The 12,451-nt window shown below is 50.9% G+C and overlaps 6 protein-coding genes across 6 annotated transcripts; 3 read left to right on the top strand and 3 right to left on the bottom strand.

The window, feature by feature from the left end:
- Window positions 1-1,258: 1,258 nt before the first annotated feature.
- On the top strand, window positions 1,259-2,444 carry BDW74DRAFT_150360 (uncharacterized protein). Its single transcript, XM_073724009.1, has one exon. It carries the CDS (start codon window positions 1,898-1,900, stop codon window positions 2,411-2,413), a length of 516 nt encoding a protein of 171 aa, XP_073585167.1. The 5' UTR covers window positions 1,259-1,897; the 3' UTR covers window positions 2,414-2,444.
- Window positions 2,445-2,825: 381 nt separating this feature from the next.
- On the top strand, window positions 2,826-4,339 carry alkA (DNA-3-methyladenine glycosylase II). Its single transcript, XM_073724008.1, has 3 exons — window positions 2,826-3,920; window positions 4,008-4,127; window positions 4,188-4,339. Exons 1-3 carry the CDS (start codon window positions 2,899-2,901, stop codon window positions 4,249-4,251), a joined length of 1,206 nt encoding a protein of 401 aa, XP_073585166.1. The 5' UTR covers window positions 2,826-2,898; the 3' UTR covers window positions 4,252-4,339.
- Window positions 4,340-5,674, bottom strand: BDW74DRAFT_150355 (ubiquinol--cytochrome-c reductase subunit 7). The gene is made up of 4 exons (XM_073724007.1): window positions 5,245-5,674; window positions 4,959-5,067; window positions 4,841-4,894; window positions 4,340-4,659 (listed from the first exon to the last, which is right to left on the bottom strand). Exons 1-4 carry the CDS (start codon window positions 5,640-5,642, stop codon window positions 4,564-4,566), a joined length of 657 nt encoding a protein of 218 aa, XP_073585165.1. The 5' UTR covers window positions 5,643-5,674; the 3' UTR covers window positions 4,340-4,563.
- A 94-nt stretch (window positions 5,675-5,768) lies between these two features.
- On the top strand, window positions 5,769-7,877 carry BDW74DRAFT_132434 (putative mitochondrial carrier protein). The gene is made up of 2 exons (XM_073722312.1): window positions 5,769-6,711; window positions 6,765-7,877. The coding sequence occupies exons 1-2, from the start codon at window positions 6,237-6,239 to the stop codon at window positions 7,532-7,534; spliced, it is 1,245 nt and encodes a 414-aa protein (XP_073585164.1). The 5' UTR covers window positions 5,769-6,236; the 3' UTR covers window positions 7,535-7,877.
- A 1,399-nt stretch (window positions 7,878-9,276) lies between these two features.
- Window positions 9,277-9,882, bottom strand: BDW74DRAFT_150351 (uncharacterized protein). The gene is made up of 2 exons (XM_073724006.1): window positions 9,705-9,882; window positions 9,277-9,615 (listed from the first exon to the last, which is right to left on the bottom strand). Exons 1-2 carry the CDS (start codon window positions 9,735-9,737, stop codon window positions 9,415-9,417), a joined length of 234 nt encoding a protein of 77 aa, XP_073585163.1. The 5' UTR covers window positions 9,738-9,882; the 3' UTR covers window positions 9,277-9,414.
- Window positions 9,883-9,976: 94 nt separating this feature from the next.
- On the bottom strand, window positions 9,977-12,445 carry BDW74DRAFT_150350 (ABC1 kinase family protein). Its single transcript, XM_073724005.1, has 4 exons — window positions 11,820-12,445; window positions 11,158-11,762; window positions 10,533-11,105; window positions 9,977-10,481 (listed from the first exon to the last, which is right to left on the bottom strand). Exons 1-4 carry the CDS (start codon window positions 12,230-12,232, stop codon window positions 10,234-10,236), a joined length of 1,839 nt encoding a protein of 612 aa, XP_073585162.1. The 5' UTR covers window positions 12,233-12,445; the 3' UTR covers window positions 9,977-10,233.
- Between the last annotated feature and the right edge of the window lie 6 nt (window positions 12,446-12,451).

Below are 12,451 nucleotides of genomic sequence, written 5' to 3'. Positions count from 1 at the left end.
CACATGTACAGAGTATAGAAAGTCATTTATCAATCCGTCTCTGTACTCCGTACTCTATAGTCTCCATAGCTTCCTAGCCCTGGAATACTGTTCTTGCCCTCTGTATGTTTCTCCTGAGTCTTATCTCTCATCATGACTTACTCCGTACCTCTAGTCTTATCCGCATTTTAGCGGCCCACTTAGTGTCATCCTATATTCATCCTCAAATTGGTGTTTCACTTTCGCCTGCATAAGGAAACGCAGAGATGATGCAGCGAATCTCAAGGGAACCCAGTTAAAGGCTCTTGACATGAAGCAAATTACTTCTACATGTCGGGCTGAAGATAAGATCATGTGCTCCAGACGCAAGAACAGAACCCTGGAATAATATTTTGAACTGGACTTGGCTCCGACCAAGATATAAAACCGTTGCTACTGGTTGATTGGCGGGAGAGACAAGGACAAAGTGCTGACCACGCCAAGCGACTTAGAATACAAGACACTGGACAGCGAGAACCAGTTGATATTGGAGATACTGCGCACATACCGTCTCAAATGTCAATATCTGATGGCCTATTTTCGTCCATTCCCCCCCCCCAGATTGGTGTCAACAACATTCAGGAATGCTGCTATACACACGGAACATCATTAGCCCGGGACTGGACGCGTCGCCCGGCGACTTTGGGGACTCTGGCGACCCGCTTGCGATTCTCGACCCCGGCCACAGAGCACCATCCGTCGGTATGTGATCCTTCGGAATTCATCCTCGATGCACAAAGTTTTGATGAATTTTTCTACCTGGGCATGCAAGAGTCACTGGTTGCAGAATGCGAGAAGCTGCTGTGTTGTTCCCACGATTCATCGATCTCGCAACCCCCCCAATGAGGTCATGGACCGGCAACCAAACAACAATTGGCCAGGTTCGTCAAATTATCAACAAATTCCAGGCACAGGCGGGTCCGATTCGCAGCGGACCTCCAATAAAGCCGATCATTGGAATGAGCACTAAGAATAGTGTGGCGAATCCATGGAGCAAATCACGTGCGGGCCATGTAACCCTTGGGCCTTTGTTGTTGACGATTCGTAACTAACATACATTACGTGTATTATACAGGAGAAAACAAGTCCGTGAAGAGCAAGAAAAACCTGCATGGACGGACGCTTCCAGGAGATGATGCTCGGAGGGTGGCGAAGCCGAAAGCTTGTCGCTATGGGCCTCATTGATCGTTCATTATTAACGGAGCACTACTGAATCTTGCCCATATCATATATCGATCGCCGTTCGTCACAACTCAACCGTCTTTTCGACTTCGTATGGTGTTCTCTACGGAGTAAAGCACCGGCCATCAATAAGAATGCGTCTTAGCAGTGGTATTCAGGATCAGTCTGGACTCTGCAGTCTCGAGCCTCACATCTGCGAGACTATTTGCACGGCGGCTATGGAATTGACTCCTAGCAGCCTGAGATATCGAAATAACTCCACAGATCCCTGTCGTAATTCGCATATCGCAATATTGGGCCTCGACTTCCAGGTTATGAGTTCCTGAAAGGATCTGATCAGCAAGTGGCCCTTTACTGTCTGAAGATCTTGCGTGTTTCATATCGTTTTGCTTCCAATTTCCTGGGCTCCTATCAGGTTATCAACAAAGGTTCATGGCCATGCCATGATGCTCCGTAGCCACTGACGGGATCGGCACCCGAAAACAAAGTCTAGGGACATATCCAACTTTGTAGGTTGATGCGCCGTATTCTACAGAGACATCACGGCAGCTCGTGGGATGATGCAAGCGTTCTGCTTCCTGGACACGTATTTTTCTTCGACACGTTCGTTGGCGCCACTGGTATTGAGTCGGTGGCTGGTAAGGGGCTAGACCTCTAATCTCTGTTTATTCGAGACGCAGATCATAACAGCCCGCGGATGCCGTTCGCAACCATTCAAGAAGCAAATTATAATTTGTCAAGAGTTGATCTATGTCACCACTTGCATCTTCCTCAAAAGCAGGCAGAAGCAGGAGGTTGGCATTGTTCCAAGCCATGCACGAACATGCAAGATGTGCAGACTGTCGACCGAATTCGCCTCCTCCAACATTCACTGGACCCAGATCGCTTGTTCCCAGCGAATTTAGAAGCCAGGAGTCAACCTTGTATACTCTTCCCGTCCAATGCAGGGACATTTGAGGGGATCTCACAAATTGACGCGAGAGTCAGGGTTCAGCAAAGTGGCAGCTGTTTGACATTTCGGCACCAACCAGAGCGCGATTGGTTACGGCAGAGTGAAGCTTTTCCGCCTGAAACAACAGACATAGCGGCACAGATTTTTGTGTTTCATCGGACGACGGCTCGCCTGTCATACGCCACTGCGGATGGCCCGTGGCAGCGGCACGATGCCAGCGACTGTGCATACACTCCGAGTCAAAATTACAGAGTCAAATGATACTATTCTAGGTTGCTTCTCGGGAGCGGATCTCGAAGCTCTAGCTTGCTCCGTAGAGTCACGGATAGTGGCATCATACAAAGCAGATGCAGCTCGAACTAAACAGGCCATCAGGAACAAGACTGCGGATACTTTATCCATACTAGATGCAAGAACCCGGTAGACTCAACCGCCAACCGCCAACTCTAAACCAAGCTCCATGACCAGTGACTGGGCAGTGCCATCTAAATATGTACGGAGCTCTGTCCAGCGGACCAAGCACTCGGAGTTGCGAGTTGCGAGTTGCAAGATGGATACTCCGTGCGAGCCGATGCTTTCGTAAGGATGACACTGTGAGCTGCTTACTCCGCACCCCGGATTTTGATTGCTAAGAGCAACCTTGAGCCCTCTCGTATCCTAAACCACACAAATGGGTTAATACAGCTCTAAAGGCAGCTCTAGGAACCGACCATTCTCTATCCATTATATAAATCTGCTTCGTGGAAATGGCCCTCCGCCGCTCCACCCGCCTGAGCGCGCTCCTTCCCCTCACATCAGCTCTTCCAGCGCCAACACCAACATCCCAACGCCGCAACGGGGTCACAAAGGCTCGAAAACCGTCAACAAAGGAAAGACAGAGGAAGGCGCAGACCGTCGAGAATATAGACTTGCACCCCCAGTCCCTCATAGATCCAAACACTACCCAGCAAAACCCAACGACAACCGCCCCTCCCCTCCCGCCTCCCTCCCCGCCTCCCTCCGCAGCTGCAGCCAACGCCCAAGCCCACAATGAGAATTACTGGGAGAGCACGCCAGTACAGGGTAAACGCCCTCAAACGCCTCCCCCGCTTAATCGCCCTGTCGAGCCGCACCGCACAAACGCAACCATCCTAACCCCGCATGGCTCCTCCCTCGTCGCATACCCGCCAGGGACAACAGGGACAGACATATCGCCCTCAAAGCCAGGTCTGCCCCGGCCGACCGCAACAACAGGCACACTTCTCGAAAAGGCAACAGCGCACTTAGTAGCGACAGATCCGCGCCTGGAGCCGCTTATCAAGGCGCATCGCTGCAACTTGTTTTCGCCGGAGGGGCTGGCCGAGAAGATTGATCCGTTCCGTAGCTTGGTGGGCACGATTATCGGACAGCAGGTTTCAGGGGCTGCGGCGAGGTCTATTAGGGAGAAGTTTGTGGCGTTGCTGTGGGGGTTAAATCATACGGGTGATCATGAAGTTGAAGAGGATGAGAACCAGGGGTATTTTCCTACCCCGGAGGAGATTGTCCGCGTTGACATCCCTACGTTGCGAACGGCCGGCTTATCGCAGCGCAAGGCTGAGTACATCCATGGTTTGGCGGAGAAGTTTGCTGGCGGCGAACTGAGCGCAAGGATGCTACTGAATGCTAGTGATGATGAGCTGTTGGAAAAGTTGACTGCGGTGAGGGGATTGGGGAGGTGGTCAGTTGAGATGTTTGCATGCTTCACGCTAAAGCGGACTGATGTGTTCTCGACGGGAGACCTAGGCGTCCAGTAAGTCTTTCGAAGCTGGAAACTGCTAGTACATTTGCGTTGGGGCCTGCTATTGTGGTTTTCATTGAAGTTACTGACCCAGTGTAGGAGAGGTTGTGCGGCCTTCATGGGAAAAGACGTGAGTAAACTCAAGGCAAAAGGTGGTAAGTTCAAATACATGTCTGAGAACGATATGTTAGAGTTGGCCGCCAGGTTCGCGCCATATAGGTATGTTACATTTGCAATCACGAGCTTGCCACATCTCGCATCACCACTGACACCAACCAGGAGTCTCTTCATGTGGTACATGTGGCGTGTAGAAGAAGTCGATGTTTCGGTGATGGCGGGCTGACGTACAAGCAAGCCGATTGTCGTCCAAATCATAGTGAGGACCCGCGCTGCAAGACTACACCCGGATAAAGAATCAGGCATGAATGGTTTAGTGTATATACCCTGATATTAAGCAGAAATGGAAATAAATTTGTACAGTATCAGTACACGTGGTTCGCACAACATAAGTCCAAAGGCTCAAAGCAACATTGGCGAATGCTCCGCTCGACAGAGCAGGAAGCCGGAAGGAACAAATCTTGTATCGTCTTATCCCACACGTCTATATCCCAGAAGAGGGTTTTGTAGCTTTCATGGCGTCATCACAAGAAGCCATTTATTTCTTTCGGTTGACGACGAGGTTGTCGAGGTCGGCACGCTCGGCGTTCTCCTTCTCGATCTCGCGGATGATGGGGCTCAGGTACTCGACATCCTAGCGACACAGTCAGTATGAGCCAATGTTATCCCGATAGCACCCCAGAAGTCCATATCGTTCAATATAATCGGCAAGTTTGGGGTATAGATCCGTTGACAAATCCGGCTCACGGGATTGGCCGATGGATGCGGAGGCTTGGGAAAGCTATTGCGATGGGAGAAAGCTCGAATAAACTCACCTCGTGGGGCTTGATGTGCTCATCGGGAGGAAGCAGAGTGTGAGAGATAGAGCACTATAGGCAGCCACTCGTGTCAGCCGATTATCCCTTCCAACCCTTATCCTTTGATAAAACTAACCTGGAAGGCTCTGCGGATACGGAAGATGCGATCGTAGGCCTCCTTGGGAGGAAGACGCTTGAGAGCGGTCTGGACGGTGTCGCTCTCCTCGGGGATCAGGTCATCGGCCCTAATAATCATGTTAGTCTAATGTTGCATGCAAGCTGATGAGAGCTCCGACGACCCCAGACAAGCGAGGATGACAGTATCTCAAGCAACCCAGAGACGCAGCTAAACAGTTTGAGCCGCGCTCAAGCATCACTTGTCACCTGCGCTATCCTGGAATCGTCGCAGAAGAAGTGCGTACTTGAGACCGAGTCTTCTGTAGCCGGCGGCATCGGCGTACCGCTGGGCAATTGGCATCATCCAGCGCTTCAACCAAGGGCGCTTGATGACGAAGTTGGTGAGAGAAGGGGCCGACATATTAATTAACCCGAAGAGGAGCGATGCGTAGTTCCAATTGACGGGGTAGAGCGGAGGTGGTCGGAGAGTCAAGCTGAACAAGAGATGGCCCGACGTTGGTGTGCAAAACGGGAGGTTCGCGGGTGAGCCTTTCCAAAAACATCCGATTGCTGCCTGAGGTATATAGATAGCATTTGCACGTGATCTAGCGCTTTTGGTACTTTGTGCCTGAGGCGGGCCATCCGGACCTTCTCCGGTAAGAAAATAAGTCCCAGAAAGCTGCTCACTTGAGGCCACAATCATAGAGTGCGTAAGAGGCGTAGCTAAGACCTTGCACATGATCCCTTGTAGACCACTCGGTAGTCTTGCCCTTACGCAAGTCAAGTCAACTCCGAGTGATTGGCGCTCCGCCCACATCTCCAACTCGACTGATTCGATCTCCGACACCCCATTTCTCATCTCTCGTCATTCGACACCTGAGGCCGCAATTTCCCAATCATTTCACCCACGATATCCGTCTTCCGAGGTGGGATTGGGGTTCCTCGATCGTTGTATCACTTCTCCTCTTATCTTACTTTTTGCTCCCTGTCACTACCTTGGTAACTCGACAGAACCCCGCGCCCTCGTCTGTGCATCAGATAGGGAAACTTTCAATCCAGGCGGCTCGGCGTCATCGGCTCTCGCTTGATAATTCTGATTACTTGAACCTCCCTGCATCTGGCCGCCCTCCGCTACCCCACGGGATCCCAAATCAGCTCACAATTCCAAGTCTCACCGCGGGTTTCAAAGTCCTTTGGGTTCCGGAGCGGGCACCGACATGCTCGGTTCCGGGATCCCTCGTACGTGAATAACATCAAAACGGACAGCTGTGGAACTGCTTGAGCGCTGGCTGCAAGGATGTTTTCAGAGGAACACAAGACGTCGGGGACTTCCAGCGACTCGAGCAAGCAGCAAATGTCAGCCCCTGATAGTCCTGCGCCTGCGACCGTTCATATGCCCCCCACGGTTACCTCGAGTCCGAACTCCGCCCTTGTCAATCGCATCGAGCTCTTCGCCGCCCGTGTGCCGGACTGGTATGTCGCTCCGTTCTGCGGGGCCAGCGCAGGTGTAGCATCAGGAATTGTGACCTGTCCGCTCGATGTGATCAAGACGAAGCTTCAGGCGCAGGGGGGCTTCGTGCGGCGGGGGAAGATGGTGGAGGCGAAGACATTGTATCGGGGGATGCTGGGCACCGGCAGGGTTATCTGGCGGGAAGATGGTATTCGAGGCCTCTATCAAGGCTTAGGGCCAATGCTTCTGGGATATCTGCCGACATGGGCGGTATACCTTGCAGTCTATGACCGATCGCGGGAATACTACTATGAAACTACTGGTGGGTGATACTCCCCGTCGTTTGCTCTCGAGCTTATACTAAGTTCATTATAGGTAGTTGGTGGCTCTCGCGAGGATATGCTTCTATAACGGCGGGTGCCTGTTCTACCATTGCCACTAACCCAATATGGGTGATCAAGACACGGTTGATGTCACAGAGTTTAAGGTCTACTACAGAAGGTTTCCGAGCTCCCTGGCAATACAGCGGGACCTGGGATGCTGCCAGGAAGATGTATAAAACCGAGGGTATCCGTTCCTTCTATTCAGGCCTTACGCCAGCGTTGTTGGGCCTGGCGCACGTTGCCATCCAGTTCCCTCTTTATGAATACCTGAAAATGGCTTTCACCGGCTACAGCATTGGAGAACATCCTGATAACGGGAGTTCTCACTGGATCGGGATAAGCTGCGCAACATTCTTGAGTAAGGTCTGTGCCAGCACTGTGACATATCCACACGAAGTATTACGGACAAGACTTCAAACACAACAAAGAACGCCGCCATCTCCTTCGCCTGAGGAGATTGCCTTCCGGGGTGGACTAGGTGGCATGGACCGCGGCCGTGGCGCCGGTGCGTCTTCATCAGACGGCATGCCCAATAGGCCTCGCTATTCAGGAATCGTCCGTACATGCCAGACGATCCTGCAGGAAGAAGGTTGGCGGGCGTTCTACTCCGGGATTGGAACCAACCTATTTCGAGCTGTTCCTGCTGCCATGACTACCATGCTCACGTATGAGTACCTTCGAAAGCTCATCGGACACATGAAGCATGAAGGGGAGTTGAAGCTCAGGCTGGAGGAGGAGAAAGACTCCACAGGCGCAATCTAGCTGACAGATTTATGATATCCTTACCGGTTCTTTGATCCTTGAGTTGCCGCTCAAAGGCCAACTGCCTAGAAGGCTTGATATATCCGCTATCCTTGCCTTTGGAGCGTATAGCTCATATTTTACCAACTACAGCCAACACTCGAGTAAGACTTGCTGTTTCTTCGGCTGTTTTCTTACGTCTATGGTGTTATGATAGAGTGATGGGGCTCTGATTTTGCATCATCAAGATTTCTGTTTTATGAGCGCCGTTCTTATTACCCCATAGCTTATATTACGTGCCTCGGAATGTACATATGAGATAAACATCGTTGTCTAGGCATATGATATCCTGCTCTACAACCCATCACTTTCAGAGTATAAGGGCAGCGCTCGAGTACGGAATGCGTAGTATGTAGCGAACAGAATATGGTGGGCACGTGACTTATTTCCACACACAAATATCTTCTCGAAAATCGCCAAGTTTGACATTCAATTTTCCTCCACTTCACTTTTGATTCCACAATCGCACTATTGAGGGACCAGGATGTCTTACGCATTCTGTGGAGAGCTCAAGTCATGCACTCCTTCTGCAATTTTGACGTCAAATTCCTGATTAGAAGATATATTGCTCCCAAGCTAGACGACTGTTGGATGTGCCAATCGCGTTCTCGAGATTCGTCCTTGAGCTGACACTACGTCTTATGGGATTCCACTGCGGTTCAACATGAAGACACCGGGGAAAACTCATCCATGCACACCTCGAACCAGTCGAAGGGCGTTGCACCTACGCGAAATCTACAACTTCCGCTGCAATTCGTCAGACTTCTGCCTTGCTCTTGACCCCGGGCTGCTAATTTAGTGGGCTCTTCCCACTTAATGACGACCGCTTTCCTGGGACTTGCATGGGCGCTCTGGCATTCGATTGGAATACCTTCCTTATTTCTCTGTTATCTTGCAGTAAAACCACGGAGTCCCTTCCTGCAGGTCATTATTCAAGTTGGAAGTCTTGGTATGTGCGAACCCGATGGTTAAGGGATTGCCCCCGTTGTCGACCATCGGGTCCGACATAGGGAGGTTGGGAGGGATATCGTTTTTACATCCCAGTTGCTAGCGGTTCGACTCAGCTCTGTGTCGGCGCCTATTAACTGCGTGACATGCATTTGAATGCATAGAAAACTCGAATTAACCATGAGTTCATGGTGCGACTGGTCCACTGGCCCTTCTCATGGCATCAGTCGAACCGGGCCTGCCTTTCCTGGGCACTATCATTATGCCCTAGGATACTGGTCACTAGCCACCGTCTACTGCCATCATTCGTTTGAACACTTCGCTTGTGATTACGCGCCTTCCCAATGTTGAGTCGACAAGATGTCTCCTTGGTCGTAATAAACCAGGTAAGAATTCCCGTGAAGGAACCGTTATGACATCCCTGTCGCTCCCATTCCCTTCTACTCTCGAGACTACCATGATGAATCTTTACATTTACGGAGATCCGGTCTTGTCAAGAACAAGCTGGATATGACCATTCGTACACTGAAAATTCTGATCCCAATCTCTTTACCTATATCACCCTCTTACTTGTCTTTACTCGGTTCTTGCTGACTTACTGAAGATTCTTCTAGGTAAGAGCGACCCGCCCCGGCGTAGTATTGGTTCGTAGGCAGGTAGTTATATAGTGCGTAGTCTTCACAAGCACCAAATCAAGCACATTTTTACTGGATCTGGATCAAGTAACAACGCATTTACCTACCTAGATGAACTCCTTACCAGTTGAATTATTGTTTTATTAGTTGTAACCCAAACATCAGCTAATCCTTGGAGATCAAAAAAAGGCTTGCAAATAGATACATTCTACCGAACAAAGCAACCGTACTCAGAAGCCCTGCGAGGTTTTATCCCGCTTACCCCTTCCTCTCCCTCTCCTCGTCTAAAGCTCTCTTCACCCAGTCATCCTGCTTCAGCCTTCGTTGCGGCAAGCTCTCAGCCGTGGCCGGGCCCGTGGCCTGACCATGCGCTCCCCTCCTCGCAGAATTAATCGAGTAGATGCAGTAAGAGCACAACACGACAGCCATTGTGAATGCTGCAATGGGTGCGTTTAAAGACTATGTCTAGTCAGCACCTTTACACCAGGTTGATGCGCTGAAGAAGAAGGAAGGAACGAGGGAAGTGGCTTGGTTTGTTGGTTGCTTACGCCCGAGGAACGGCCGAGGGACTTCTTGGACATTGCCTCTTGGTTTATCAATATCGTATTCCAAGGCTTTTATCCTGTTTATCTTGTTTATACTCGGTTTTTCTGTTCTGGTGGCTTGTTGTCGGCTAGATAGACGAAGTCGTTGTAAAGTAGTTTAGTTGGAAGTGCCGAGACGGGCTTCGTGAGGTTTGGCCGTGTTTAGGGCGAGCTAGTCGCCAGGCATGGACGACGTGACATACAAACAGAACATGTGCGCTGTTAGTTGCTGATAATTTATAGTTTATACAGTTCTATATATATTTTTCTGACCCAAGTCTAAACATAGCAAAGTGAGAATAGATATCGAAAATCATGGAGACGAAAAGGTGATTGTCTAGCAACGCGTATTCTCTAGCAAAAATGAAAAGAGAGAGCTGTAAAAGTGACAAGAATATTACTGGAGACGCCTCGCCGTGATGCACAGCTATACCAAGAAGGCCAAATCAAAGTAATACAATAGGCAGTGGGATGTACTCATGCGCGTCGCGAACTACACAAGTCCCAGCCGACCCTTCAGCGAGAGCACAGTCTCGTACACGGAGAGTTTGATCTCTACACGTAGAAACTTTGTCCAGGCACAGAGAAACAGCCAGAAGTTTGATGGGCGCAACAACCCACCACGCTCATTGATAGTGTCCATCTGCTCTTCGAAGACGGTGCGAGTGGCGTAGCGGGCGAGAATGAGAAACGTCCGTACAGGGCCTTGGCGGGTATGAAGGTTCTCATCGAGACTGCGAGCTGTATATGCGTCAGTAAATCCAGATACAGAGGGGAAGTAAGAAAGCTTACTGAGGTCGTTTGTTTTGAGGATTAGGAGCATGATTCGGGGCACCTGGCCCAGAAGCTCCACCAGCTGCTGGAGTAGGCCCTCCCCGAGGGCACCAGAGATACTTTCTTTCTCCGCTGCTGTGCGCGATGAAGCAATGTTCTTTTTCGTAAGGACAGTGTAGTCTCGGCCAGTGATAGCGCTTGCAAAAAGAGGAAATTGCTCATCTGTCACGCCAGCAACCTTGCGCGAGTACTCCCTCATGCGGGCCTCGTCTGCTTCAATGACAGAAAGCCACAGCTTCGCGTAGTTGCGGCGCGTGTCGCGAGGGATATCACGGTACAGGCCGTGATCGTAAAGGATAATGTCGAAGTTGTGTCCACTCCGGCTAGGATTTTTGCGGATGGCGATGTTCCCGCCGTGAGGGTCACAATGCAGGGGAGCGTTATCACCAAAGATCATCTCGTTGAAGATATGAGCAAAAGCCGCTGAAACCTCGTCCCGATCGATATGGTTGGCGTCTAAGAAATCTAGGTCATCGGGTCGAGCGCCCGACAAGAACTCCATCACAAGAATGCGCTTTTGCGCCCACAGGACTAGAGACGTCAGATACTTACACACACCTCTAGATGGAAAGGAGAAAGGTACCTTCTGGAATTACTAACGGGGCATCTGAGTGCTTTTTGAAGTATTCGCTAGCGCGCATTGCATTCTCCGCCTCCATGCGGAAATCTAACTCTTGCGGCAACGAAAGATCCATTTCCTTGGAGAGCCATTCCAGGTCATACTCCGGAAAGAAGCGCTTCAGCGTCGAGAACGTAAACCGTGTCAGCGCAAGGTCGAGCGGCGCCCATTCTGCCAACGCTGGATGCTGCACTTTTACCGCGACCTTCTCGCCGGTTTCCTTCAATGTCCCAATATGTACTTGTGCCAAAGAAGCAGCACCAATAGGTGTCGGCTCAAACGTCGCGAAGAGTTCATCAATCCGTTTTCCAGTATCCTTAACGAACATTTCCTCGATGGACTCGATTGACGAAACGGGGCATTTATCTTGAAGAGGGATGAAAGTAGTCGTCCATTCCAGCGGAAGCAGGTAGCCCATGCTACTCAAATGTTGTCCAAGCTTGATGAAGATAGATCCATTCTTTTCCAGTACGCGCAGGGTCCGCTCGGCGCAACGCTTGTGGCAGGCGTGAATTGCTTCGCTTCGTTCCTCTGACGTTGAGGTCTCTTGCTTAAGGGTCACTCGGTAACTATATACAAGCTGCATCAGTAAAGGATCATGCCTCGTCTACGGCAGGCTGACTTACTCGTTGATACAGACCGCTAACGTGCCAACAACCCTCCCCGTTCGCGCCGCAGCGCGATAGGCATGTCTGACTTCGTCGAAAAACGCGAATGCGCCAACGACAATAGTACCTCCAATTATTCCGTATTTAACCCACTTCCTTCCAGACTGACCAGGCTCGGAATGCTTTCCATGACCACCAGCCGTTTGTTGCCCTTCGGATCGATACGAGGTCTTCGTCGAGAAGGGCTTTCGGAAGTCACGCCCCGGGAAGTTCGTCTTATTCGGCTGGATCCAGCTAGATACACATCCGCGAAGCAAGGTGTGTGAACTCCGCAATGGAAGCTCGCTGGGAGCACAGCTTGAAGCAGTATATCGAAGGATGGTCGCCGGGTCTCCGAGAGCCCGTAGTGGGGTGCGGAGCGCCACTCTCATGCCGGGCACGAACAATGCCGTAGAGACAACGACCACGAGTCAAGGGGGTAAAGAGGGCCAAATGATGTGTTCATCCGTACCCTAAGGCCATTGGGCGAAAGATGGGGGAGTAGATAGAAGTTCTGCAGGGAAGGCGAGAAGGAGGATGAGCCGATGGCGGAAGAGACAAAAAATTGCCGCGTGGCCGTTGCGACACGGATCGTGGCATTTTCGCCCCAG

This window comes from Aspergillus multicolor (genome assembly GCF_047715735.1).
Source record: "Aspergillus multicolor strain CBS 133.54 unplaced genomic scaffold BDW74scaffold_8, whole genome shotgun sequence".
Classification (NCBI taxonomy): domain Eukaryota; kingdom Fungi; phylum Ascomycota; class Eurotiomycetes; order Eurotiales; family Aspergillaceae; genus Aspergillus; species Aspergillus multicolor.
This window is presented reverse-complemented; position numbering and strand designations above follow the sequence as displayed.

Bases quoted from the DNA above. Each gene is read 5' to 3' on its own strand.
- BDW74DRAFT_150360 (XM_073724009.1), top strand. From the start codon at position 1,898: ATGCCGTTCGCAACCATTCAAGAAGCAAATTATAATTTGTCAAGAGTT.
- alkA (XM_073724008.1), top strand. From the start codon at position 2,899: ATGGCCCTCCGCCGCTCCACCCGCCTGAGCGCGCTCCTTCCCCTCACA. The intron at 3,921-4,007 runs GTAAGTCTTTCG...GACCCAGTGTAG, and splicing joins ACGGGAGACCTAGGCGTCCA to GAGAGGTTGTGCGGCCTTCA. The intron at 4,128-4,187 runs GTATGTTACATT...GACACCAACCAG, and splicing joins GCCAGGTTCGCGCCATATAG to GAGTCTCTTCATGTGGTACA.
- BDW74DRAFT_150355 (XM_073724007.1), bottom strand. From the start codon at position 5,642: ATGATTGTGGCCTCAAGTGAGCAGCTTTCTGGGACTTATTTTCTTACC. The intron at 5,068-5,244 runs GTACGCACTTCT...CATGATTATTAG, and splicing joins TACAGAAGACTCGGTCTCAA to GGCCGATGACCTGATCCCCG. The intron at 4,895-4,958 runs GTTAGTTTTATC...GGCTGCCTATAG, and splicing joins GTATCCGCAGAGCCTTCCAG to TGCTCTATCTCTCACACTCT.
- BDW74DRAFT_132434 (XM_073722312.1), top strand. From the start codon at position 6,237: ATGTTTTCAGAGGAACACAAGACGTCGGGGACTTCCAGCGACTCGAGC. The intron at 6,712-6,764 runs GTGGGTGATACT...AGTTCATTATAG, and splicing joins ATACTACTATGAAACTACTG to GTAGTTGGTGGCTCTCGCGA.
- BDW74DRAFT_150351 (XM_073724006.1), bottom strand. From the start codon at position 9,737: ATGTCCAAGAAGTCCCTCGGCCGTTCCTCGGGC. The intron at 9,616-9,704 runs GTAAGCAACCAA...GACTAGACATAG, and splicing joins CCCTCGGCCGTTCCTCGGGC to TCTTTAAACGCACCCATTGC.
- BDW74DRAFT_150350 (XM_073724005.1), bottom strand. From the start codon at position 12,232: ATGAGAGTGGCGCTCCGCACCCCACTACGGGCTCTCGGAGACCCGGCG. The intron at 11,763-11,819 runs GTAAGTCAGCCT...GCTTGTATATAG, and splicing joins TTAGCGGTCTGTATCAACGA to TTACCGAGTGACCCTTAAGC. The intron at 10,482-10,532 runs GTAAGCTTTCTT...ACGCATATACAG, and splicing joins CCTCAAAACAAACGACCTCA to CTCGCAGTCTCGATGAGAAC.